The sequence below is a fragment of the Parasteatoda tepidariorum genome, chromosome 1 (genome assembly GCF_043381705.1).
Source record: "Parasteatoda tepidariorum isolate YZ-2023 chromosome 1, CAS_Ptep_4.0, whole genome shotgun sequence".
In the NCBI taxonomy this organism is placed as follows: Eukaryota; Metazoa; Arthropoda; class Arachnida; order Araneae; family Theridiidae; genus Parasteatoda; species Parasteatoda tepidariorum.
Genome location: NC_092204.1, coordinates 69,543,236 through 69,570,598, shown reverse-complemented (window position 1 = coordinate 69,570,598; position 27,363 = coordinate 69,543,236). Strand labels below are relative to the sequence as shown.

The following is a 27,363-nucleotide window of genomic DNA, read 5'->3' as shown; positions in this document are numbered from 1 at the left end:
TATTTCTATTTTATATAAAACAAATTAGGGTTCAGCTGCCTTATGCGCTGCCCCAATTCGATTTAATGTTTCAATGTGTTTATTTACCTCTTATGTATCAAATTGACATCGTAAATTGAATTGATTTTATGATTAGGTTATGTTTTGATATTGTAATTCAAACTATGCATACCTGTGCAGAGCTATGTTTACCTTCTTTATTTTATTTTAATGTGAATTTTTATTTATAAATAAGTATGCAGGGGTCTGTCTAGGTTTTTCTGAGAGGTACCTATTTTGTGAAAATTTAGACATAATTTGTGAAAAATTAAAAATTATATTAAAAAATCAACACAAAAATATGGATTTATCGTTTCTTAAGGGATACAAAAATAAAATTTTAAGAAAAAGTATTTTGTGAAACTAGCGTTTTTCCTAAAATTGAATTTGTGAAACTACCGTTTTTCCTAAAGTTGAATTTGTGAAGGTACCGCTAAACGGTAGTAAATTCGGCTTGGACAGACCCCTGGTATGTATTTATAAATTATGTAACATTTTTTAAATTTTTTTTTATTACTGTCTACAGCAGGTGAAAAAAACTATGCAATAAATAGCTTTGTGTGAATATCTCATGTTGGCTCATAACTGTATGATAGAATCCACTCTTAATTACTAAAACTATTCAAATACAGTGTTACCCTGTAATATCAGTATTTATCATTTTATTGATTATTTATTTTAACTCAGAGATCCCATCAAATTTCTTTGGGAATTAACTCCTTCCTAAAAAGAGCCAATTTTGTTCCAATCGACACTAAAATTGATTGTTTATGTTATGATTTTCTATTTATAAATAAAATTAGTTAAGTTTAATAGTGTTTTTTTTAATAAATCCATAGAACTGCAATTATCATATATTATGGATTTTCTATTTCAATTGAAATTACTGTAAGAGTAAGGATTATATTTAAAGTTTACATTGTCAATTAAATTTTTTAAAATTTTTTTTATTTCTCAATTTAAAGAGCTTTTGAACACTACTAATTTTTGTCTCGTGTTTTTAAGAACTTCCAAGTTTTTCAATTTTAAAATTTTAGATCTAATGAAAGTGATTAAAATGTTTTAATACTTGTTTTCTATTAAAATGTTATAGTTACAAAAAATGATAAAAAAAAATATTAGGAATTTATTTAGTGCTACTTGCAAAATGAACACAAATTGCATTTTTAAAAGCTTATATTCTAAAAATTAATTTTATGGTATTTGTTTTTTTTTTTCTACTGAAAATTATAGTACTTTAAACTTTTATCTAGATTTATTTTGACAATTAGGAAACAGAGAATGTTTTTCATAATTAATTAAAAAAATATTTGACACATTATGAAATATTTTAAATTATTTAGCTTATTTTCAGGTGTATTGGTTGTTTTTTTAACCTCTAAATTACAATATAAAGTTAGTAATTTATTTTAACAGTTATTATAAATTTAGGCACTGTCAGATTATTAATTTTGTTTATGTTTTTCCGTAAAGAACCTCAAGAAGGACTCAAACTTGCCTTAGATTGTTCCTCAGCAGCATTTATTTCTTATGATAAGATAGTAATTTCTCTTAAAGGTGGTGAGCTGTAAGTATCTAGTTAAGTAATTACTAATAACAACTTGGAAAACTAGTTTATTATTTTGATATTTTAAAAATTAATTGTAATAATTGTTTTCAGCTATGTATTGACAATGTTTAATGATGGAATGAGAAGTGTAAGAGGATTTAATTTTGACAGAGCGGCTTCCAGTGTTATTACTACATGTGTAAGTATTCTCTGTTCAATACTAGTGATTTTAAGTCTTGGCTATTGTTTTATATGAGATATGTTTATGTGTATTTTGTAATTTCATTATTATAATATAATTTGGTTAATTTTTTTGACATCCTTTTGAAATAGTGTTTTTTTTTTTGGTCTAAATTAAGTTTCATAATTAAAATCAATTGAGCGTTATTATTTAGTACCAGCTAAAAGTTTTAATAATGAGGATACTTGTGACATTTTTCGAAATATCAAAATGTAAATAAATTATGGCAGGATTCTGCAGTGGGGAAGTAATCCTGCAGTAATTTGTTTAGCTTTTAATATTTCCGAAACATTTTTTCCAGCATTTGAAACTTCTAGATTAACTTGAATTCACTTTTTCCTAAATTTCTGATTTTAAATTACTAATGGAGAGGAAATGGAATTTGCTAAGAATAGTTTTTACGACAGTATAATGTTTACTTAAGCTTGAAGCAAAGCTTCAATTATTTTTTATTTTACATACCATCTTGCTGAAAAGAATCTTCTAGACTTTAAAACAGACTAGTATTAAAAATATATATTATATACATATTAAAAAAATATCAAAAATTATTTTTAAAAAAATAGGCAAGAAGGCAATGTTAAAGTCATTAACATTAATTAAAAATTCTTAATTAGTGTATGCTTTATGAGTCCAAACAATGCATTAATGGAATGACTTTACAAGCATTGAAAAATTATGTCATAAATGCTTTTCATGAATGAAAATCGACTTTTCATAATTTTGAAATTTTGTGCCATTTTTATAATCATCATAGGTTTGGGATTTTGAACATTTAATATCAATTAATTAGTTATTTAAATTGTATATTTTAGTTATTTATTTAAAGTTATTTAAATTGCATTAAAGATCATTTATTTATTTAAATTGCATATCATTGACTACAAAGTGGCAAAAGAATCTTCTAAGAACAGCTTTAAGTGAAAAAAATTATAAGGAATTTAGAAATATTTTTAAATGAAATACAGTGTATGCATATAGTTTCATAAAAATTTAAAGGGTGATATATTTTAAACAGTATTTCTGCTTTATTTCTTCTACTTAATAAATTTCATGTGATATAGTGATGAAAAAAACTATATATTTTTTCTTTCTTTCTTTAGATGTGTGTCTGTGATGATGGCTATTTATTCCTTGGATCACGTTTAGGAAATTCCCTTCTGTTAAGGTATACTGAAAAGGTGGATAATAATAATATTATGGATGTGGATATTGGAATCAGAACAGACATGCTAAGACAAAGTACTGAAGATAAACAAAGTGAAGAAGTAAGAATGTGTTTTCAAAATATCATAAAATTACATTGTTTATTCAATTTGTATGAGAAAAAAACCAAATATCAGAAATCAATTAATTTTTTATTATAGATATACATCTCTAACTTTTCTTCTTCAGTTTTCATCAGATTCCTAAAGACATTTATAATAATTTTTTTTGTAGATTTGTCCTTAGTTTTCAATTAAAAAATAAAATTTTTGTGTTAAAGTTTATTCTTAATACAAAATTGTTCTTTTATAATTTAATTTTATTGCTCTGTTTTATCTAAAAGCAGATTATGGCTTGGCATCTGCTTAATTTACGTTTTCAATTGTTACAAAAAAATTTCCATTTTCTGAATTTTTATAACACATCTAAAAAAGAAACATTTTTTTTTTTAAATTATGGCTTTTCTTTCATTTCTCTTCTTCCTTTTTTTTTTATTTTATTGAAAACATTATAAGATTAATTAATGGATTATTTTTACAAAAAGAAGATCTAGCGTTATTTAATCTTTATTTATTTCTCAGTTTAATTTAAAGTCTGTCTAAATCTTTCAGTGATTCACTATTGATTTGAGTATAAATCCACTAATTAATTCTGCAGTTTCCAAATTTTGTTTCTGATATTTAAATGGTAATGTATGCAGCATACTTGAAATGGCAAGCTAACTGGTCTCTATAGAGAGCAATTTGGTGCACTTTAGCATTATTTGTATAAGGGCCATGAAAAATTTGAGTGTTTAATTAATAGGTTGTTGGTGTGCATTATGGAAAAGGGCAAGCTATCAAATTTTGAAATCTATTTGTCTTTTTATTTCAGATTACTGAAGAATCTGCTGCTAAAAAAGCACGTTTAGATACAATGGATGATTGGATGGGTAATTATTTATATTCTTTAAAAGTGATCACTATATTATATAAACTTATTTAAGTAATTTAGTAACATTTTTACATATAAGTTTGTGTAAATAATTGCTTCATGTTACTAACTAACTTTTCCAGATTTATGAGGCATAAGTAACATTTGACTATTTGAGGCAATGAATATTAAGTCAAAATCTACACAAAAAAGTTTTGAGATAATCGTGAAAATCATATTACCCCCATTGAACTTTTATGAACACAGTATGACTATTTTGAGAGCATTCATTCTAACAACTTTTCAGATCACTAAAAATGTAAAACTATTTGCTTCTAAATATTTATCTTGTTTAATCAATCGCTGTTCTTAAAACAACATGAAGCTGAAATATATCTGTTAAATTAAGATATACTACTGTGTATTTTGGTGTATAAATCAACCTGTTGAATAAATTGACCCCTATTTTTGATTATGAGATAGCAAATTTTTGCTGTGTTATTTGTCGCTGCTGTCGATTGTTGAGAAAGCCAAATATGAAAATTTCTAAATTTAAAATATTGGAAAAATGTGGATTCCAATGCTATTGTAAATTTTTTTTAAAAGTGTGGAATTTCAATTTTTTTGGATGGGGATGAAGAGGATTTTTTGTGAGGCTGTTGAGAAAACCAAATATGAAAATTTCTAAACTTAAAATATTAGAAAAATGTGGATTGAAATGCTATTGTAAAATTTAAAAAAAAGTGTGGAATTTCAAATTTTTTGGGTGGGGATGAAGAGGATTTTTTGTGAGACTGTTGAGAAAACCAAATATGAAAATTTCTAAACTTAAAATATTGGAAGAATGTGTATTCTAATGCTATTGTAAAATTTTTTAAAAAGTGTGGAAATTCAATTTCCTTGGAAGGGGATGAGGAGGATCTTTTGTGAGTCTGTTCAGATGAGTATAAAATAAAATCAATTGTGAAATGGGATCCGTATGATAACACTGCTAGCCATATTGACCATCTGTAACCCAGATGATGTTCTGAAAATTTTAGATTTTGTTACTTTATGATATGTTTTTTTAAAAGTTCTTATTTTGTTATAGTTTTTTAAATGAAAAGATTGATGCAGAGTTATTCATATCTATCTCATTGTTTATTATGCATAGATGTTTCGTGCTCAACAAATGCCTGACTTTATTGCACAAATATGTATAAGGCGACACTCTGCCTTTTGTGAAATTTTAGGAGTTTGTAAGGTCAACTTATACACCAGGATATAGGGCAGGATACAATAGCAGTTGCTAATGTGATGTTTGATTAAAATCATAAAATATAGGTGTTCTTGTATTGAAAGTGGTTAAACAAGTAAAGAGTATGTTTTGTAGATTTAATGATCTTCACAATTTAAAAAAAATGCTTTAATGAAAAACAGCATTCAGGTTCTAGAATGGGTAACTCATTTTTATATTAGCTTTTCTAAAGTTTGATTTGTGTGCTGTTTATTTAAAATATTCCGTGTACTTCTTTATCTTTATTTCTACTGTTCAGGAGTAGAAATTAAGAAAATTTAGTTATTGGTCCATGGACGAGTGACTAAAAAATCTCACAAGTCCATATACATTTTTACTTGTTCGCTTTTTAATTCATATTAGATCAGACTTTATTTTTAAGCAAAGTAAATTGAGTAAATTTAAATAAAAAGCTACTGTATAAAGAATATGTAATGTTCACAATTATAATGAAATATGCTATTTCTTGATAATATCATAGACCATAACCTGCAACTGAAAATAAAAAAACCGAAACAGTATACCATCTTTTTACATTGATTGCTGGCTTGGGAGACCACTTATTATTTCATGGTAGTCCCAGTTAATTTTTTAGTGGTCATGGATATATGGACCATAGTTAATTTTGAGTCCTGCTACCGTATAACAAAACACTTAATATTTTACTTGATGTATACTTTACAAGGAATGTTGTTGTTTTTTTCTGTGTTATCAATATAACGTAGGCCTACCAAATACATTAGAATTTTTTTTTGGAGCATATTCACAAAGCAATTATCTATGTAAATTTTTAAGTTCTCTCACTCTTGATAAGGTGAGTTTTAAATTTTAAATACGAATTGAGTTGTCAAAAAATGAAAACAAATTACTCAAATAAAGCATGTCTAATTCTAAGATGGCTAAATTTGTATTCAGTTTTTGATATTTTGTTTCATAAATTATAATTTCTTCAATTTTGCTCCAGTTTTGTAAAACTGTTTCCATTCATTGCATTTCCATACAAATCAAGTTTTTTTATTAATATTTTAGCATCTGATGTGGCATTGATTCAAGATCCGGAAGAGTTAGAAGTATATGGAGACGATTCCCAAACAACGAAGCAATTAACATCTTATTCTTTTGAAGTAAAAACAAATTGGTGTTTATGTTGTTGTATTTTGATGAATATTTTCATAAATGCTGTAAATGTTGATAAAATGATTTTATTGATATAAACAGCTCATATTAAGTATAACCTGATATAGACTGTCTACTTATAGTTGTACAATAGACTATTGATTGTTATTCACTCTAAATCTTCTGAAGAGCCAGCTTGTTGAATATATCACACATATTTTAAAAATATTGGAAGAAAGGCATTACATTTGTTTTAAAATCATTTGCACAAAGTTTGAAAGCATGTAAATATTAAATTACTTCAATGCATCACAATTGCATAGTAAAAAGGTGTGATGTTATAAATGAATTTTTTAATTTCTTTAATTTATAAATAGTGTTCTGATTGTTTAATTTATAAAAATCTCTTAGTGATTATTTTTATTTAAAATTTTTTTTCAATGTATAATTATGGTGGAAAAAAAAGCAGATTTTTTAAAAAGTTATTTTTACATATCTCCTTTTGTTACGAGTGCTTAAGATTCATTTTGGGATAATATTTTTTCTCATTATAGTACTATTTNAAAAAAATGTTGGCAAAAGCCCCAGAAAAGGAATTACCTTGTGGAATTCCAATAATTTGTTTATAAAAATCTAAACCATTAAAAAGAACATTCTCAAAAAGATTAAACTTGCATAAATCTAACCAGTTAAACCTTCAATGCATCACAATTGCATAATAAAAAGGTGTGATGTTATAAATGAATTTTTTAATTTCTTTAATTTATAAATAAGTGTTCTGATTGTTTAATTTATAAAAATCTCTTAGTGATTATTTTTATTTTAAATTTTTTTTCAATGTATAATTATGGTGGAAAAAAAAGCAGATTTTTTAAAAAGTTATTTTTACATATATCTCCTTTTGTTACGAGTGCTTAAGATTCATTTTGGGATAATATTTTTTCTCATTATAGTACTATTTTACTTTATGATGTCACATGACTATTTATTTATCGTATCTTTACTTGTAGCTTGATGTTTGTAAGCACTTAGAAGATTAACTTGATAAAGTAACCTTATTTTATATATTATTATTATTGTTTTTTTCGTTGATTTCAATTTGCACACATGATTGCTAAACTTTATAAATATTGCCAAAGTTATCTTTATCAATTTGAAGTAATTTTTTATTTTTACTGTTAAAGTTTCTTCAGAATATTTCTTAGGTATGATATTGACTTTGCAAGAATTGATATGTATGTAACAATTTTTGAAATTTGTGGTTCTGTGTTGTTTTTACTATAATTATTTAAACTTTTTTCTTTTATTAGGTCTGTGACAGCTTGCTAAATGTGGGTCCATGCGGTAAAATTTGTATGGGAGAGCCTGCATTTTTATCTGAAGAGTTCTCTGGAAATGATGATCCTGATCTTGAGTTGGTTACAACTTCTGGTTATGGAAAAAATGGAGCACTTTCTATCATCCAAAGGTCAGTTCGACCTCAAGTTGTTACAACGTTTGAATTACCTGGTTGTGTTGACATGTGGACTGTTGTTGGTCCTATTATTCAGGAATCACAGAAAATTGAAGAAAAAACAGCAGAAGTGAAAGAAGAGGATAGTGAAGAAAATTTAAACAAGAGTGCACAACCTCTTAAAGATTCACATGCTTTTCTCATACTTAGCAGAAATGATAGCAGCATGATTTTACAAACTGGTCAGGAAATAAATGAATTAGATCATAGTGGCTTCAGTACTCAAGCGCCAACTATATTTGCTGGAAATCTTGGCAGCAACAAGTTTATTGTGCAAGTGTCACAGATGGGTGTACGTTTACTGTTAGGATCACGCCAAGTACAACATATTCCTCTAGATGTTGGATCTCCTATAATTTGGGCATCTGTTTCTGATCCATATGTTGTAATCATGAGTGCAGAAGGTACAGTAGTACAGTTAATGCTAAGATCTGATGATTTCGGCACTGGTTCACGGCTAGCAGTATCTAGACCTCAACTGGCACAAGTGGTAAGTTATAAGTATTATTCATATTATAATTAAACAGAGTTGGCAAAATCATGATTTTTTTTGTTTTAGAAAAAAAAAGGGTTTTATTTGATTAAAATCATGTTTTTTTATTTATTATTATTTAAATTAGATTTCTTTGTACTTGCCAAATTATTGTGGTGACAATTGCCAAATTTAGTACTAATGCATTTTACAACTAAGGCCTATCTCATATCATCACCAACACATACAAATAAAGTAAGATGAAAATATCTGTCTAGAAATAATGATCACAAGGGAAGATAATTTACTTAAGCAATTTGAATGATGATTAACTCAATTATCAGGATTTACTCATTAAAATTAATTTGACCATGTGGCATAATAAAATAAGGTCATAACAAATTATACTAAACTAAATCAGCATGTGACAAACAGATTTGGAGAACATTTAAAGAAAAGGAATTGCACTATTGCACTGCTAGAGTCAGTTGAATTTAAAGTCACTTATCTTGCAGATGTGCTAGACTTGGCTTGAAATCTTGAGGAGCTGATGAACTATTTATAGGTATCAGGTTATTATTCTCTGGATATATATATGTATATATCAATTGTTCAGTCCTGTTACAGCAATTGTTTCAGGGTTAATGTATATTTTGCTTCAGAATTTCTATCAAAAACCTCTTCTTTTTTTTGATCACCTTCCACTCAGCTCACCAGGTCTTAACCCTCTCTTCCTCACCCCTGTCTTGCCCCTCTTCTCAGGTTTCCTCTCCTTATCCAAAAATTGGAAGACCAAAACTGCTTAAGTTATTCACAGAGAGGCTATCTCAAACACTCAGACAGTTTGGGTAGAAATAGGTTGACTGATACTCATAAAAAGGAAAAAGAGTTGTAGCAACACTACATTATCTGATAAAATGTATTAGTACTTAATGTTATTTAAACGCACTAATATAGTTAAAATAGTTAATATTTTTTACTAATATATTGAAAATTTTTACAAACTAATCACTGAATATCATGATTATATTTGTTCAAGCTAAATATCTTAAAATTTTTAAAATATCGAGGCAATTTTTCAGTTACATTGCCAATGAAGAGTAAATTAATTTAGATCATAATACGTTAATGAAATAAAAAATTATTCTCTAAAATTATATTTTAATTATTTCGGATTAGTTTTTCTTGACAGAACGAGTCTTTCTTTACTATTGATATAGTTTAACTGTATAATTGAAGTAAGTTTATTACCAGCAAATTATTTTACATACAGCTAATAATAAATCATAGTTTGAAAATTTCATGCCACTTTTATCTAATTATTAATTAACATACATACCCTTTCATTATTTCTTTGGATAAAAACTTCATTATCAATGAAATTAAACTTTATAAAAAATCATAACCAAAGGAATATATTTATAAATAATATTATATAAAAATAATCCTAAAAGATTTAAAATAAAAAAAAGTCAGGCGATTTAAATCAATGATTTTTTTAAAAAAAAAGTCAAGTGAAAGTTAGAAATTCTAAAAATTAGCTCAGTAATTTAAGTACCTTGGTTTTCAAATAGGGTATCAAATGCCAGTGTAATCAATATGGCCATCATCAATTGAGTTAGAGAAGAATGGCATTATATTTCACATAATTTTTATGTTCATTTTATAGAAAATTTGCACTCAAAACGACATAATAAATTGTTGTACTTGACTCTTATCTCTTCCTAAGCTAGAAGATTGCAGAAAACATTTTTAAGCTATATTTTTTACAAGTTACTCATTTAATTTTTTATAAGTTGCATTTTTTATGTCCTATTGTCCAAATGAATGCTGGGTTTGTAATTGTCCTGATTTCAGCTTTTTGTCCTAATATTCATATCTTGAGAACATACCATTTTCTGTGAATACATGCGAAAATTTTGAAATAATCGATTTGAAGAATCAAAAGATTTTTATTTTTGTTCCAACAGTTTTTTATTTGAATTAATCATGCTAGTAAAAATCGGAAAATTTAAGAGATCAGACTTAGGGACCGTTCCACAATACGTAGCTCAGGCATTATAGCTGTGCCTTCAACTACAAGATTTATAATGGAATCAATGTCTTATGGGATTCTTTGGTTCATGCATGACTATTAACTTAACTTTATGGGAATTCAGTAAGTTTGTAAAAACGTAACTTCAGTAATGGTTTTAAAAATTTTAGCGTAATGGATTCAGGGGATATACACTTATATATTATTTTCAGAAAATGCAATTACAACTTTTATAGAATGGTTTTTTTTGTAGTTTCAAGATTATTGATTTATCTATTTTCTCTGTTTTTCAAAGTAATTAATTTCAATAAACAGTAAAACATCATGGAATTTTCGAATGGTGAATTGAAGGATCATCCACTAAATTACTTTTATACAGAAATGTTATGCAGCATATTCACTGTTTTCATTTTGAGATTTACCCTACTTTAAACTAATTGATTAAGAAAGCCTTGAACTTGATTACGAATTTTTATCAAATATTGGTATGAGGAAATATCAACTGATTGATACTGGTTGTTTTTTTATTGCAACAGTATTATAAAATTTTTATGCATATTGATCTCAAACTATTACAAGTTGTTCAGTACTCTATTAATAAAATAATATTGGAAACTGTTAAAACTTTCTTCTGTTATAAACATAACAATTGAAATTAAAAATAGTATAATTTGTTATTTTTCTGTAATAAAATTTACCTTCATTGTAATTAATTAGAGCATTTTCTACTTTTTTTAGTTTTATCATTTGCCCTTTTTAAAAGTAGTTTGGTATATTACATTAATTGAAAAATTCATTCTCTTCAAAACTAAACAAATATGAAATAATGGTTAACATGTTTCCAGCCCTTCAAAAATAGGCACCCGTTTTCAAGACTTGCCTGATGTGAAAAAATATAAAAAGCAACAAGAATATACACAGTTGCCTCTAGGGTAAAATGTATTTCCGTGCGTTATAGAGAGGAGGGAGGAACTAATGTCGTCAGTAAGAGAACCAGCATTTGAATGAATAAAACAAGATTTCAGGGTATCAAGATGAGCTGATGTAACTGGGGTGGAATAATTTTAGCATTATTGAGATTGAATTTATGCCCAAGATTCCAACAATGCTAAGCAATTGTAGATTTCTCAAATTCTTGATAACGGACATATCTATCTAGTTCCTTAAGTGTACATTTTAAAGCGCGTCTAGTTTGCCAGATGTAGTCAAAGTCTCACTGATAAGGAATCTGGTACTTAATTTAGGAGACTTGCTAGATATCATACAGATTTTTACTTTTAATAAAGATTCAACTCATATTCATGGATATTTTTCTTTGTTGTATGATAATTATTTTCCTGAAACAAATTTAATATTTTAGAAATCCAAAGTTTGCACTCTATGCGTTTATAAGGACGTGAGTGGTGTATTCAGTACTATCCCAAGAAGTACTGAAGAAGAAACCAAGTCTCAACCAAAGCAAAGTGCGCCCGCTGTAAACATTGATGATGTCATGAAAATGAATCCTGAGTAAGTACATACTAATAGGGCCACAGGTTATAATAGTCTGTAGTGTGGAGGAGAGTGTAGGGCAACATATTTTAATTGCAAGTAGTGTAGCACCAACTATAAATGTAAAACATCCTCAGTGGTAAACGATTTATGGGTTGGAACCTGGAAAGTTTGTGTTTTTTTCTTTTAATGTTACATCCCTAATATAATTTTTTTTTGGATAAAAAACCAGTTTTTTCCAACCCTGCCAAATTTAATGATAAAATTTTTCCAATTGTAATTTTTTGTTAAATATTTTTTTTTTTTGCATTTAAAAAATAAAATCAAAAATAAGAGAATGTTAATATCTTATGCAAGCATTGCTCATACCCACCAGAGGACCATAACTGCTCTCAGCTGTATTAAAAACCTGCTGCTACATTAAAAAAAGAAGTTATAATTTTGATCTAAAAGTTTCCATTTAAATGTGTTAGGTATACATGAATTTTTTTTAAAACTTTGAATAATCTAACAATGACAAGTATTTATTTAGAATAAATGGTCTACCATTTCCTCTGTAACTACATCTTTCTTTTTTAGATGTTTATTATTATGATATGCATTCCAACAAAATGTAATCCTAATTTTAATAATATTTCCAATTAATATGCTATGCATCCCAATGAAATACTACAACAAAATATTCACTTATAAATTGGTTTACTTGTTTAGTTTGGATAGTTGAAAATAATGCTTTTCAGTTTTTCTTCCTTCATAGTTTTATCTGTTATATTTAATTCTTTCATATATTCTTAATTTTATTCTTTTATTTATTAATTTTTAATAGCTTTATTAAATTCATAATTTCTACTTTTAGAGCTGTTGATGATGAAGATGCTTTATTGTATGGTGAACCTGCTCTTTCAAATGAAAAATCGATTGATGAAGTTAGGATACCCCAAAAGAAAACTAAGTAATATTTTTGTTTGAGTGATTTTTGTAAGCTGAATAGAATCTATAATCAAATTAATTCTAAATATTCAATTACTTTTTTTAGACCTAAAATTGAAGTTAAAGACATTAAACCTACATTTTGGTTGTTTATTGTGAGGGAGAATGGAGTTTTAGAAGTATGTATAGTTTTTTTTGTAATTATGCTCATTGATTATGATCATGATTGAATTTCTATTTGCTCATCAGTTAATTCTTATTTTAAAATAATAAGTTCTACTTTTAATAATTAAATTCAGCCTTGTCCAAATACAATTTATTATATATATTTTTTAAAATTTTAAATTTATTTTGCAGTAAAACATGATAATTTTTTTTTTATCAACTCATGTTTTTTAAATTGATTTATATTTGACTGTGACCCTTTTATGATGATTTCATAATTGAATTTGTATTAGTTCAACAATGCTCAGTTAGTTTTAAATTAAAAGCTCTTCTTTCAATAATTACTTTCAGCTTTGTCAAAATATAATTTATTATTATTTTTAAATTTTCTTAAGAATGCAAAAAAATTGTTTTAAGTGTATATAATATATATTTTATGTATATTATGTGTAAAGTATATATTTATGAACACTTACAATGTTATGTTCTTTTGAAGCTTAGAAAAATTTAGAAACCCATTCATTTATTTATACACATAAAAACGAACCTTAAAAGTGTTATAAGAAATCAGAATAGATTAAAAACAATTTTTTTAACCACTCAATGAATATATTTTTTTATAGTTTTCATATTTATAATTTTTTTATACTTAATCATTAACCTCATTACTTTTTAGGTTTATTGCTTACCTAGCTATAAACTGTGTTATTTAGTTAAAAATTTTCCAATGGGTCAGAAATATCTAGTGGACAGTGGTCAAGCATCCACAACTATTTCAAGGTGGGTTTTATTTTAAAAAAATTTATGAATGCAATGTGTAAATATATTTTATTATGTGTTTCACAATATTTTTTGTGTTCTATAATTTTTTTAGTATCACGTCCGACAAAGCTACTGAAAAACAACATGAAGCATTGCCTCTTATACGTGAAATACTTGTTGTTGGCTTAGGAATTAGATCCTCAAGGCCTATGTTGTTGGTAATCTATTTTTTTCTCTTTCAATACCAAACTTAGCTTCGCTTTAAAATAACTGCATAATTTTTTTTAGCGAATTAAATTACCTATAATAAATAAATTCTTTTCTATTTAGGCTCGTGCTGATGAAGATTTATTGATATATGAAGCCTTTCCATTTTATGAAACTCAAGTTGAAAACCACCTCAAGCTGAGATTTAGAAAGGTTAACTTCATGATTTTTTATAAAAAAAAATTTTAACTTAAAAAAAACTTTTGATTAAGTGATCAGAGGTATGGATAAATAACAAGACAATAAATGTTAGCATTTTGAAGAAACCTCTGCTCCTCTCTTTTTGTTTAAATAAAATTCTTATTAATTATTTTTTTAACAACTCAAGTTTTAAATTTTTTAATTTTTACTATTTTAGCTGAATCATGACATCATAACTAGAGAAAGAAAGTTGTTCAAACCTAAAAAAACAGATGATGATGATAAGCCAGTTGACCACAATCGACGGTGGTTGCGATATTTTGCAGATATTTCTGGCTACAGTGGTGTAAGTATCCCTTGTGGCACTAGACTGTTTTAGGGCGATTTTCAAAGTTACTGTAATTGATAACAAATTATCTTTTATGTAGAATACTTTCTTGCTTTGCACATGGTTTATGCTAGAGGAAAAAAAACAATTGTGCTTTTTTTTTCATTAATTCTTTTTTGTTTTTGAAAAAAAGAAGGAAACTTTATAATTTCTTAAATCTTTTTAATATTTGAGGATCAAGGGGAAGAGCAGTTTAGATCCATGAAAGCTGATTCTAAGAAAAAATGAATTTTAAGACATGAACAGTTTAACATGTTCAGAGATGATTGTGCTCCGGAAAAAATCCCGATTTCCGGATTTTTTGCTAACCGAGATCCGGAAATCTAAGGTCCAGAAGTTTCAAGAAATCATCAATCACAAAAATTCTTGTATATTTTATTTAAAAGCATCAGAACTAGAATTTATACTTGGCATCTCTTTCATTTGTAAGTATTTTTTCTGGTAGAATAATAAATGTGATTGCAGATAATAGTAAAGTTATACATAATTATTAATTTAAATTATGCTGCATATAATTTATTTAGAACTTAATGTAGTGAAAATATCAAAAACATAAATTTATAAAGACGTTAATTTTTTGAAATGCGTCGTTAAGGATTTTACTCAAGAAATTTTCAGGATTTTTGAGTTGGGTTTACAATCACCCCTGCATGTTTCCATCTTCAATGTATAATAAGTCTCAGAGAGAACTGATTTTCTACTTTATTGGTTTGTCAAAACTTAGTAATCTCCAAAATGCAACAGATATTGAATGAATTGTCATTTTTGTGAAAAATGGACCTAAACTGTTCTTCCCATTTCATCTTCATTATTTTAAGAAGAAAAAAGAGAATAATTATTACTCTTAACTAGTTTATATAGTCAATATAATTATGTATCTGTGAGAAAATGCAATCAAGAAAGATTCTTTATAATGTATACTTCAAAAATTATTTTAAAAAGGGATATTAGTTTATTAAAGCTTATAAAAGAAAAAAATCATGTGAAGCAATTATAACCAAAGCTGTTTTTTAGGTTTTTGTTTGTGGAAATGTTCCTCATTGGCTATTTTTAACAGTACATGGTGAACTCAGAATGCATCCAATGAGTGTTGATGGCACTGTTACTTGCTTTGCACCTTTTCACAATGTAAACTGCCCTAAGGGATTTCTTTATTTCAATAAACAGGTAAGCTACGTCATTGGCAGTGTATTTTATTATTTTTTCATCCAATTTTTATTTCAGTAATTTCAAAAATATAAATTACCAAAAATATACCCAGTTTTTTTAATATGAAGAAAAATCGGGAGAGTAGTTTTTAAATTTTTATTATTGATGAAATTAGTAACAGACACTCATAAAATATTATTTTGGTGGTACATTTTGTGTGCTGTTGAAATTACTATTTATTTTTCATCACTATTTTTTTCTTAATTAAAAAAAATAATGGTACTTTCAAAATATCGAAGCATAAACTGCACATTTTCAATTAACAGGTTTTAAATTTTGTTCAATTTGAAAATTATTGAAAAATTTAAAATTAAATTTTTTATAGTACTGTGTTTTCTTATAAATGAAAGCTCATTCATTGTTTTTGGATGACGAAATTCTAGTCTGTTGTGAAAATGTGAAATAATTTCAATCCTTAAATTTAGAAACATAAAAAGCGTAACAGATAAAGAGACAAAATGATATTTTTATTTGCTTAACTTTATCCCCCCCCCTTTTTTTTTTTTACTTTTGAATTTTTTTTAGACATTTGCTTAAGTAATAATGGACTTAGGTAGTTAAATATTTTTTTGAAATAGTAAAATGCTTTAAAGTTATAAAGTTAACTTTTAAATGCTTTTCCCAATGTAGGGTGAACTCAGAATTTGTGTTTTGCCTACCCATTTGAATTATGATGCTCCCTGGCCTGTTCGTAAAGTGCCTTTGCGTTGTACACCTCATTTCATCAACTATCATCCAGAAACTAAAACATATTCCATTGTGACAAGTAACATGGAGACTTGTACAAAACTTGTACGTTTTAATGGAGATGAAAAAGAATATGAAATGATTGAAAGAAGTTAGTAAGATCTTAGTAAATTTTATTTATTTCTATTAAGTTATTGGAAAACCAAATATTACAATTCAGCTATTGCTCTTAAACCTTTATTTACTGTTATAGATATTTTATGTTTATTTAGAACATCTTAATTTATCTCTTTATTCATAAGTTAATTTTTAGAGTACTGAAGGTGATTTCTATACACTGTTAGTTTTGAAATATAATAAAATTTCTGATATAGAGCAATAGCACATTGTTTCTATTAATGTTTTTCTAAATATGGAGACGGATTTTAATATAAATGACTTTTTATTTAAAAAAAATTTTTTACACAGATTTTGCTTATCGCTTTTTTATTTATTTAGCACATTAGTTAAAAGGGTATTATAAGTAAAGTTAAAAGTTTAATTCTCCATATTTCTTCTCTATAAAAAATAGAACAAAAAATTTTTGGGTATTCCCAACTAGCGACAACCAGACTTAATTAGTAACAGTTAATACAGAATTACAAAGAAAGATAATATGATTAAAAAATTTTTTCTGCATAATTTGTTTAATCAGTTTTATGGCATAGCCACAACTAAAACAAAACAACTACCAAATGTTAAGTTAATCTTGTTAAGTTGGAATTGGTAGGATAAAGGTTTAATATATATATAAGGAAATAAAGTTCAATATTCAGAAAGATCATAAAATAATGTTATGTATATAGCATTCTACTACTTGATAAATCCGGGATCACCAAATATGATAGCTAATATAGTAAAGATGGCTCAAAAATAATCAAAAATCTTACTTCCACAAAAAAAATCTATTCAATTGCAGACATTTAAGTATAGTACTCCTAATAATAAATAGTTGTATATCTTTGCATGTTAGATTTTGGCAGGATGGGCGTAAATGGGGAAAGAAATTTAAATGTTGCTATCAAGATAAATGAGGTAATGTTTCTAAAGTATTTCTTATGCTGAATCGATTGAGACCAAGTTTGTTGCAATAGGACTAATAATTCAAAAGTTATAATGATTTTATATTAAAAAAGTTCAATGTTTATCTTATACATATTTATGTATTTGAATGCTATCTATTTAAGTATAGTTTCTTATGTTTTATGAGAATGTATAATGCTGATTTTAATTATCGAACTTGTACCAAAAGGAATAATAGTTCTGATGTTGCTAGGGTTTTGTATTATACATATATTTAAGGAATTCAAAATGCTATTTAGATATTAACTTGTATTTATCTATTTATTTTTGTGATTTATAGCGGATGAGCGCTACATGTATCCTTTGACTGAAAGATTTTCCATGCAACTGTTTTCACCTGTGAGTTGGGAGGCGATACCCAACACTCTCATGGAATTGGAAGAGTGGGAACATGCCACTTGTGTTAAAAACGTTCTGCTGGCTTCAGAAGGTACTCGAAGTGGCTTAAAAGGTTATTTGGCTATGGGAACAAGCTATAACTATGGTGAAGATGTCACCAGCAGAGGAAGGGTATTCACTTTAAATTAGTTTTAATATTTATTCAAGTAATTAATAAAAATTTAAGGAAAGGATCGACTTAATTAAAGCTACAGTGGAACCTCTATCCATGTTTTTTTTGTATATATCGTCTTGTTTTACTGATCCCATCATGAATGCTATTCTTATAATGTGAATACTACACTTTTATGCTGTTTCTAGTGATAAAAGATTCATGCACCTATCATTGGAGAATTTTAAAGACTAGAAAATTAAGCTATTTCGTTAAAAAAAAACAATAATTCCAGATGCAAATAATAAAAGGAATAAAGATATATTACAGTTTGGGGAAAATACTTCAAATGTTGCATTTGATGTTTATGCATCAGTTGATGAAAACATTGAAACTTGTGGTGTGACATTGGTTGCGGAAAAAATGGCTGCAGAGACTGAAGAAGTACGAAATGATGCTGATGAAAAGGATAAAATGTGACCACAGCTAGGGATAACATTTTTCAAAGGCCTCAAAGCCTTTGAAATAAAAAGAAACTTTATTTATTCTTATGAATTTACAGAAAATTAACAGTAATCTGTTACAAATGTCAATTTTATTTTTGTGCCAAGAAAAAAAGGATTTGTTAAATTAAAATTTCAAAACATTTTAAATAAATCAATGTATTTTATTTATATATATATTTTTTACATGTATAATAACATTAAATATACATTTTAGTTATATCCTTTCATTTAAGTCATAAAATCTGACTCTAGAACTATATTTTGAATAAGCATGTCTTTATTCTTAATCAATTTATGATCAATTTTTTAAAATCATTTTTTAATCAATTTTTATTTTATTTTAAAAGTTACGAGGCTCAAATTCCTCAAAATATTAAGGACAACCATATATTGCTAAATGTGGTTGAAATTACACCTATTATAAAGCGAAATTTTTCAGTTAACAATTTTATTCGAAAAATATATTTAATTTCTTTTATAAGTTATATAGATTTTTATAATTGATTTTTTTATTTATAAATAGATTTAATAATTACAAAATTTTTTGGATTTTAAAGTATTTAAAATTTTACACCTCTTAAAGTTGTTTTATTTCAAATGAGAAAATTTGAAAGTGAAATAAATTGGTTTTAAAAGTTTAAAAGTTGCAAAAAACGTAAAATTTTATGTAGTAGTTTAAAAAAATTGCTAAATATTTTATTCTACATTATATTTGTGTTATTTTTTTTCTAAAAAATTTCGTTAATTAAAACGATTTTTTTAGATATTTATCTTAGATATCATTGAAGTTGTTCCTGAACCTGGGCAACCACTAACGAAAAATAAAATGAAGGTAACATGTTTAATGTTTTAACTTAGTTATTTATTTATTAATTCAATTTATTACTTCAATAACAAATATTTCTACTTCTGTAGACTGTTTATTGTAAAGAACAGAAAGGCCCAGTCACTGCTTTATGTCAAGTTTCAGGTTTCCTGTTGAGTGCTATTGGCCAAAAAGTAAGAAAGATTTTGCCGAATAATTTTTAAGAAAAATGATTGCTTTTTTTAAAGTTTTTTTTCTGTTTTGTTTAGATAATTATGTTTATTATTAATGTTTAGTACATTTTAAAGATATTTGTGTATATATATCTTAATTTTTAAATTTAGACATATACTTATATATTCACTTGATTTTTGTTATTTTCTAAAATTTAAATGTTCTATTGAGACTTTTTTTAAGAAAATGCGCATATTTGTGTTACATGATCAAAGAATGACATTGAAGATACACGAAATTAAGTTTGATATCTTAACATTTTATATCTTAAATTTTAAAACAAAAACAATATATTTTACAATTATATGTATCACAATACAATGTTTGCATTGTATGTGTGATTTGAAAGCATATTTTTTGCTATTAATTTTTGTAATTAGTACCTTTGTAAATATAATAAACTAGAAAAATAAGTAATAATAAAAAAATACTGAATTAATGCTGATAAAACCCTTGTTTTTAACCATAGTCCTGGTGATTTGGAGTTCTAAACTTGCAATGTCTGATAGCTTTTACTCTTTTATTATTAAATTCCATTAAAATTAATTCACTATTCAAAAGGCAATCCACATAATCTTGAAACATTTTCATTTTAAGAAATAGATTTTTTTTTAAAAATTAATCCTTAAAAATTTTTTGGAATTTTTAAATTAAATTTCACTGATACAGTAAATGTTGAATTGTTGTATCCTTATTTCTTATTTACCCTGTTTTGACATTTGTAAATATAATTAAAGAAGAGTTTATATTTAATTTATTCAAGGCTTTATCTTAAAAATTGGCACATGTTCAGTGGCAGAATTTTTAAGATTTTAAAATTTTTCAAAATATTTTCATTTATGTGCTTGTCCTTATTTTTGCTTTATGTATGATTAAATGAAGATTATAAAATAATTATATTTATGAAATAATTAAATGAAGATTTGCTCTTTTGATGTTTTACCTTATCAAATGAAAAATTTCTTTTTAATTCTTTCTGAAGTCTCAATGTTTTTAGTTAGAGTTTTTCAAGAAGTGTAATTCTTTTCTATTATTTTGATTTTTCTATTTTAATATAACAAGAATTTTTTTTTATCCTTGTGAGAAAATTCCAAGTACAAATAAATAAATAAAAATACTGAGTTTAAGAAAAAAGTCTTTTGAATTATAGAACATTTAAAACCCTAAAGTTCAATACTAAGAAAGGAGCACAATAATTTTATTGAAAGGTAGTTTTAACATGTTTTACTATGATTTAGTATTTTTGTTTTTACAGGTTTGATTTTAAAAAGATTATTAATTATGATTAACGATTATTTTATAAATTATGATCAAAATAAAAACAAGAATTCAACTGGCTTATTCACTTGTAATTCACTCTTGAAAGTGCTGTAAATATTTGATCAGGAAAGAAAGGAAAGGTAAAAACGTAAGTTGTGTAAAAATTAAAGCACTTTCTTAACTAGCTTATGAAGTTTATCTATTAATTCACAAAAGTAAGTTAATAGTAACTAATAAATTTAATTAACTAATCATTTATTAACATAAGTAAATATCCATAAATTATTTTTTAATGTAATAAACTAATTCACTCAATTTTTTATTGTTTAGATTTATATATGGCAGCTGAAAGACAATGATTTAATTGGAGTTGCTTTTATTGATACTCAGTGCTACATTCACACAGCTATATCTTTGAAAAATTTAATTATTGTTGCTGATGTATATAAATCTATATCTTTGCTGCGTTACCAAGAAAAAAGTCGTACTTTGTCTCTTGTTAGCAGAGTAAGTTTTTTAATTCCTATTTTTTAAAGCTTCTTTTTTTAAAAAAAATTCTTAGTGTTTTTACATTTGTTACTAAAAATCCATAAAATTAGATTTAAGACTTTTTTTACGCCTGTGTTTGGGGGGGGGGCTTAACTAATGGGTGGCATCACTGCAAAAATCGGCATCCAAAGCAGTAATTAAATTAATGTATTGGTGAGAAGAATAAATTTTCAATACTTAAAAGTGAAATGTTTAAAATTTTATTTTCATTTTCTAAATTTAAATTAATTAAACTATTCAACTGAAATTTTAGAAGAAAAGATTTTTAAATGTTTTAATTATAAAAAAAAGATAATTTATATTGTCCATAATTTTGATTTTATTTAAAGGATGTAGCGATTATATTCTGGAACACATTCTAAGATACAATATGTGCATAATTTTTTGTATAATTTTAATATCTTTTGCTACAAGAGAATGTGTTCTAATCTGTTACAATCTTTTAAATTAGCACAGCGTTTTTTTATTATTTTAATTTGCTTATGAATTTGGAAGCAGTGAACTTGATTTGTTCATCAAGTAATTTTGCTTTCGTGTTTCTAAAACAGTTTTTTTTAAAAATAATCAAATAAAATTCCATTTTTTAAGTAACTTTTAATATAGTTTCTAATTTGTTAAAAACATTTATAAAAAATTGCACTTATCCATCTCCATGCCTAAAAATTTAATAATACATTCATTATTATATTGGGAACGTAACTTCTAGAGAACATGGTATTATTATCTACAATTATCGTTACAATAAATGACATATCATATAGGCTCATGTTTTCCCTATTCATTTTGATTTTGTATTGACTTTTTTATATCATATAAAAAAATCAATGTAGAATCAAGATGATTGGAAACCTACCTAAATCAATAATATGTTAGGTTTAAACTGAGAATATTCTTTGTGTAAACAAAGAATATTCTTAAGGTTTGTAGGTTTAATCTTAAGGAATTGTTGGGTTTAAACTGAGAAAAGTCGGAGAAAACTAATAAACTTGTGTGCGAGGTACCTAAAAGTGTGATGCTTTTCCAGAAAATTCTGTATTTTTAATCCTAATAGCCACCTAAAATGTTTTGTAATGTATTTAATGGTTGAGAATAAAACATAACTGAAAAAAATTATAATAAAAATTTATACCATAGGTTAAAAAATAAAAAAATTAGCGAAATTTTAAGAAGTCAGTCGGGAAAAGTTTGAGAATTTTTTTCTGAGTGTTTGTGACCACAATTACAATTTATTATGCAATTACAGTTTTATAGTTTGCAATTTTTACTTTATGGGGCTGACAAATTTTTATTTTAAACTCGTTTGTGTTTGAGAAAAATATTTTTCAAAGGAAAATGTTTGTGGTTTTCTTTCGATTTTTCAACTATAATTGTCAAATCTAAAAATTAAGATGTGAAAAGTGCACCAAGGTGCAAGGCACTCTCCTATATACACTACCCAGCAATAATTGAAGAGACACTTTTAAATTTTGAAATTTTTTTAAATTTCTCAAGAAATACTTAAAGGATTATTTTATAATTTTACAAGTGTTTAGGTCACACAATTTTTCATACTTATCAATAAAGTTGAAAGCTTTCAGAGGTTTGAGGGACTGGTAATAAATTAAGAACAACGAAAAAGTATAGTTGAATACCCTGCCAGAAAATATAAATGAACTTTCAACTTGTATTGATTACTTAGGTTTTTATACGCAATAAAAGAGTTCGTATAAGAGTTCAGTAACCTAGTTTAAATATTAAGGAAATTTGGACAAAATTATGTAAAAATTTTTTTTTATTCATTTTATTTTATGTAACAAAAATTAATAATATATGATAATAGTTTATAATAATGTATGTTATGGTATAAGGGAAAAAAACATGCAAAGGAAAATATACTCTTATAGGGGATGATTTCTCTTGATGTTGGTGTCATATTCTAGTAAATCCTGTTTGTTATTTTAAAATATCATTTGTGGAAAACCCCTTATTATTTTAAGAGCTTTTTTTCAAAGTTTACGTAAACTACTTCGAAAATTGCCTGAAACTTTCAATTACCAAGACTGACTTTTTTCATAATTTATCAAATAGGATTCACAGCAAAATTATTAAAAAGAGTTTTTAAAACATGTTTTGCACATGTGCAGTATGAAAGGATTACTTTAAATGAAAATATCTTGTGCAATTTTTTACAAAATTCTTTCTTCACATTTTAAAATGATAATTTTGCTATTTTAATTGAAAATTGTTTTAAAAATTTTGTTTAATTTTATTGAATATTTAAGTTACAGCTAAAATCATAAGACAAAATAATAATTATTTTTTCTAAAAAAATGTCTGTATCTTCATAAATATTTAAGCTAGGATGATGAAATTTTGTGGAATGATTGCATATAAAAATCAAAGCAAAGCAATCGATACCAGTTTATTGCTATATATTCTGATATAAGGTGTTCAAAAACAAAATTTTTTTTTTGTAATTTATTGCCGGTCTCTCAAATCTCCGAGAGGTTTAAACTTTATTGAAAAATATAAGAAATCGCATGACCTAAAACACCTCTGAAATTATCATTCAGTATTATGTAAAAATTTTAAAAAATGTCAAATACAGGAAGTAATTCTTCAACTATTGTAGGGTTGTGTATGTTTGATTCAAATTTAAACCAGTTTTGATATCCATTGTAGAGCAATTTATTATTTAGTTATAGTAATAGTAATTTACTTAAAGAAAAATATATATTAGAATTTAAATTAAACATTTAGTATATGCACTCTTGCAGAACGTTTCTAAATATTTTTGAAACTGTTTTGGTTTACAAAATCTCTGATGAAAATTTTTTTTAGAGTAATGTAAATAAACTGAAATATATTTTCTTAAAAAATAAAATAAATCCCAATAATGATGATAAAATAGGTAATATCTCTTCAATTATATATCCTTTATTTAAATTTTATGGAAAAGATTGCATCATAAATGAAAAAAATTTTCTTTAAAATTAAGCTGACAATTTCGTATTGTACAAGTGTGTATGTTTTTGAATATTTCAGGATGTAAAGCCTCTAGAAGTTTACAGTGTTGAATTTCTTATTGATAACAACCAAGTTGGATTTTTGGGTAAAACTACTAATTCACAGTATAAGTTTTGTTTTTAATATCTCATTATTTTATCCATTTTTGTTTACAGTCTTTCTTTTTTTTAATTTTAGTTTCTGATGTGGAGAAAAACTTAATATTATTCATGTATTGTCCTGAAGCAAGGGAAAGTTTTGGGGGTTCAAAACTTCTTCGCAAAGCAGATATACATGCTGGTTATCATATAAATTCATTTTTTAGGATTCGATGTCGTATAGGTGAACTATCCAACTATGATAAAAGACAAGCAAATCTCTTAGAAAAGAGACATGTCACAATGTTTGGTATGTATGTTTATTTGCCTACATGTTATTTTCCACTACACTTAAATATGTTGTAAAATATATATATATATTTAAAAAAACTTTCGATTAATTTCAGCTACTTTAGATGGTGGATTAGGGTATGTGTTACCCATTCCTGAAAAGACTTACAGACGATTACTTATGTTGCAAAATGTTTTAGTTACTCACATTCCACATACTGCTGGATTAAATCCAAAAGGCTTCAGGTTGTGTATTATTGCATATTCTTTTTATTAATTTCTAGCATTTCTATTATAACTATATTTTATTAATGATAATATATATATATATATTAAAAGTGTCACTGAATATAGTAAAATTGATAGCTAGTGAATAACAATTTGGGTCTTTTCCAGCCTTGCTGAAGGCTGCCCCACAGCGAGGCATAGATTCTACAACACAGGAATGGTTTGCCAAACATCAAAATCGATTGCCCATCATTTAGTAAAGGTCACTGGTGTAGTGTGATATGGTTTTACATCTGTCTTTGAAACATCTCAATTAGAGACCAATTCTTGATAGATAAGTCAGAAAAATGCTTAAGCTGTAGCTAACCAGGATCTGTGAAAGGTGCGATTGTCTTGGTAGTAGAATACAATAAATACACCATTTTGATGTGCATGACAGTATAACACAAATGGAGGTAATGGTCCCGCAACTCTACAAAACAAATCACATTGATGAAGGTTTATACAAATACGTAAAATATGCCAAGCATGGCCTCACATCACTATTGAGCTGCAATGATTTTGTACAGTTCCGAACTGGCATGAAGGATTCATGAGCCTGATGCTATATTTGCAGCCTCCCGTTGACATGAAGTAGTCGAAAATGATCCCGACTTTAGAGTGCATTCTCTTGCTGAACCAAGAAGTACAGCCTAATCGCTCGCACTGAGCAATGCCAATGGTTCTCTCGTGAGTCTAAGGCTTATAAAGCCTATATGGGGAAGCGAGTATAGTATATTCACCTTGATGCATCTGACTGGTAATTTGAGTTAATATATCTGCTGAATATGTACTACATGTCTAAACCATCTCACACCACGCTAATTCAAGATTAATTGTTTTTAGTCTATTTCAGATCTTTGGCTTTTAAACACTACCTTCTTTATATTGAGCTGAAATTTATCATATTTCATGCATTATTAATTAATTTTTTTATTGCAATTTTAATTTTATGTAAGTTATCAAATTAAAATTTTTAGAATGGCAATAGTCTTGCAGATATCACATTCATTTTATCTTTATAAAGCTTAATAAACTCTTATTAACTAAAAGTAAAAATCTTATAAAGAAAATAAATTTTTTTAATAATTAATTTTTATTAGCCATATATGTAATGCATGTCACTAATATGACGATTAATATAAAATAGAAATTCTTACCCTAAGAAAGTATTTTTTTCTTTATAACTTTGCTATAAACCTTTTTTTTTCTATTTTATAAAAATTCCTTAATTATTTTACATATTTATTTATTAAATATTTATAGATAATAAATTTCTAAAAATGTAAATTTAAAGTTAATTTAGAAAAAAAAATAAAATTCAATATTGTGTTTGTTGTTTTTAAAATAAATCTTATTTGTCAAGTAATAAAAATATTTGTTTCGCACCAAAAAACATCTAAGTAAATTTACTTTTTGTGATATGCTACAGGATGTTTAAAAGTCAGAGAAAATTGTTACAAAATCCACATAAAAATATTTTGGATGGAGATTTGCTGTCTATGTTTCTCAATCTATCGATCTTGGAGAAAACAGAAGTTTCTAAAAGAATTGGTACTTCATCTGATCAGGTAAATTTTACTTGGTTAATATGAATGGACATTTTTTAATGCATAACATTATTTTTCATAAAAAAACTATCCATTATTTTTTAAGAATTTACTGAGATTTCTACAACAAATTTTCATATTTTATTGTGATTTTGAATATAAATCTTTTTATTCAATCAAATAATTAAAATATATATACAGTTTATTGTGACATTGTTTTTGTATTAAAAAATTGTTCAAAAGATTAAAATGTTTTAGTATAAAAGAATGCAATTATTTTGTGAAATCCCTAACTTAATTATGTAAAAAATGCTAATAATTTTGAATCAAGTCATTCATGAGCTTTTTTAAATAGAGCAATTTTTATTTACTCTACACTGCTCAAATTAAAAACTGTATGAGTATATACATCAAAGACTTATAAAGTTTTTTTTTTCTTCGATCTCAAACACTCTTATTTGCCAGAAATGTATTTAAGGTTCTTTTTCTGTTATAGATAATTGAAGATCTTCTTGAAATTCATCAGAGCACATCATATTTTTAAAAATGCTTTTATTATGAAGAACGACAAGTACTTATTTTTATAAACTCATTTTATGTTTTCTGCATATCTTGATGCGTCTTCCCCTTTATCTTACAAACCTTCGTTTTTTTGCATTTCTGTTTCGCAGTGTTTACAGTGGACTTTATTATTTATTAAGCATTGTCATAGAAAAAATGTGTTTTTTTGTTACGTTGTACATATTATTTTTATAGTAAAAATTTCATCTGTCTGATATATCATTTTAGTTTCTCATTTTTATTATA

The 27,363-nt window shown here is 25.9% G+C and overlaps 1 protein-coding gene across 1 annotated transcript in view; it reads left to right on the top strand.

The window, feature by feature from the left end:
- Positions 1 to 27,334, top strand: part of LOC107439014 (cleavage and polyadenylation specificity factor subunit 1) — a 42,103-nt gene extending 14,769 nt beyond the window's left edge. The window contains exons 9-32 of the mRNA XM_016051469.3: positions 1,513 to 1,606; positions 1,700 to 1,787; positions 2,933 to 3,097; positions 3,909 to 3,966; positions 6,253 to 6,347; positions 7,650 to 8,342; positions 11,720 to 11,868; positions 12,707 to 12,802; positions 12,887 to 12,959; positions 13,622 to 13,725; positions 13,820 to 13,925; positions 14,038 to 14,127; positions 14,333 to 14,461; positions 15,518 to 15,670; positions 16,343 to 16,550; positions 17,802 to 18,031; positions 19,281 to 19,349; positions 19,433 to 19,516; positions 21,147 to 21,323; positions 24,390 to 24,456; positions 24,549 to 24,758; positions 24,856 to 24,985; positions 26,439 to 26,577; positions 27,053 to 27,334. Of these exons, the coding sequence (XP_015906955.2) occupies positions 1,513 to 1,606; positions 1,700 to 1,787; positions 2,933 to 3,097; positions 3,909 to 3,966; positions 6,253 to 6,347; positions 7,650 to 8,342; positions 11,720 to 11,868; positions 12,707 to 12,802; positions 12,887 to 12,959; positions 13,622 to 13,725; positions 13,820 to 13,925; positions 14,038 to 14,127; positions 14,333 to 14,461; positions 15,518 to 15,670; positions 16,343 to 16,550; positions 17,802 to 18,031; positions 19,281 to 19,349; positions 19,433 to 19,516; positions 21,147 to 21,323; positions 24,390 to 24,456; positions 24,549 to 24,758; positions 24,856 to 24,985; positions 26,439 to 26,577; positions 27,053 to 27,100 (3,455 nt within the window). The 3' untranslated portion in view covers positions 27,101 to 27,334. The remainder of the gene's footprint in view (positions 1 to 1,512; positions 1,607 to 1,699; positions 1,788 to 2,932; positions 3,098 to 3,908; positions 3,967 to 6,252; positions 6,348 to 7,649; positions 8,343 to 11,719; positions 11,869 to 12,706; positions 12,803 to 12,886; positions 12,960 to 13,621; positions 13,726 to 13,819; positions 13,926 to 14,037; positions 14,128 to 14,332; positions 14,462 to 15,517; positions 15,671 to 16,342; positions 16,551 to 17,801; positions 18,032 to 19,280; positions 19,350 to 19,432; positions 19,517 to 21,146; positions 21,324 to 24,389; positions 24,457 to 24,548; positions 24,759 to 24,855; positions 24,986 to 26,438; positions 26,578 to 27,052) is intronic.
- The last annotated feature ends 29 nt before the right edge of the window (positions 27,335 to 27,363 follow it).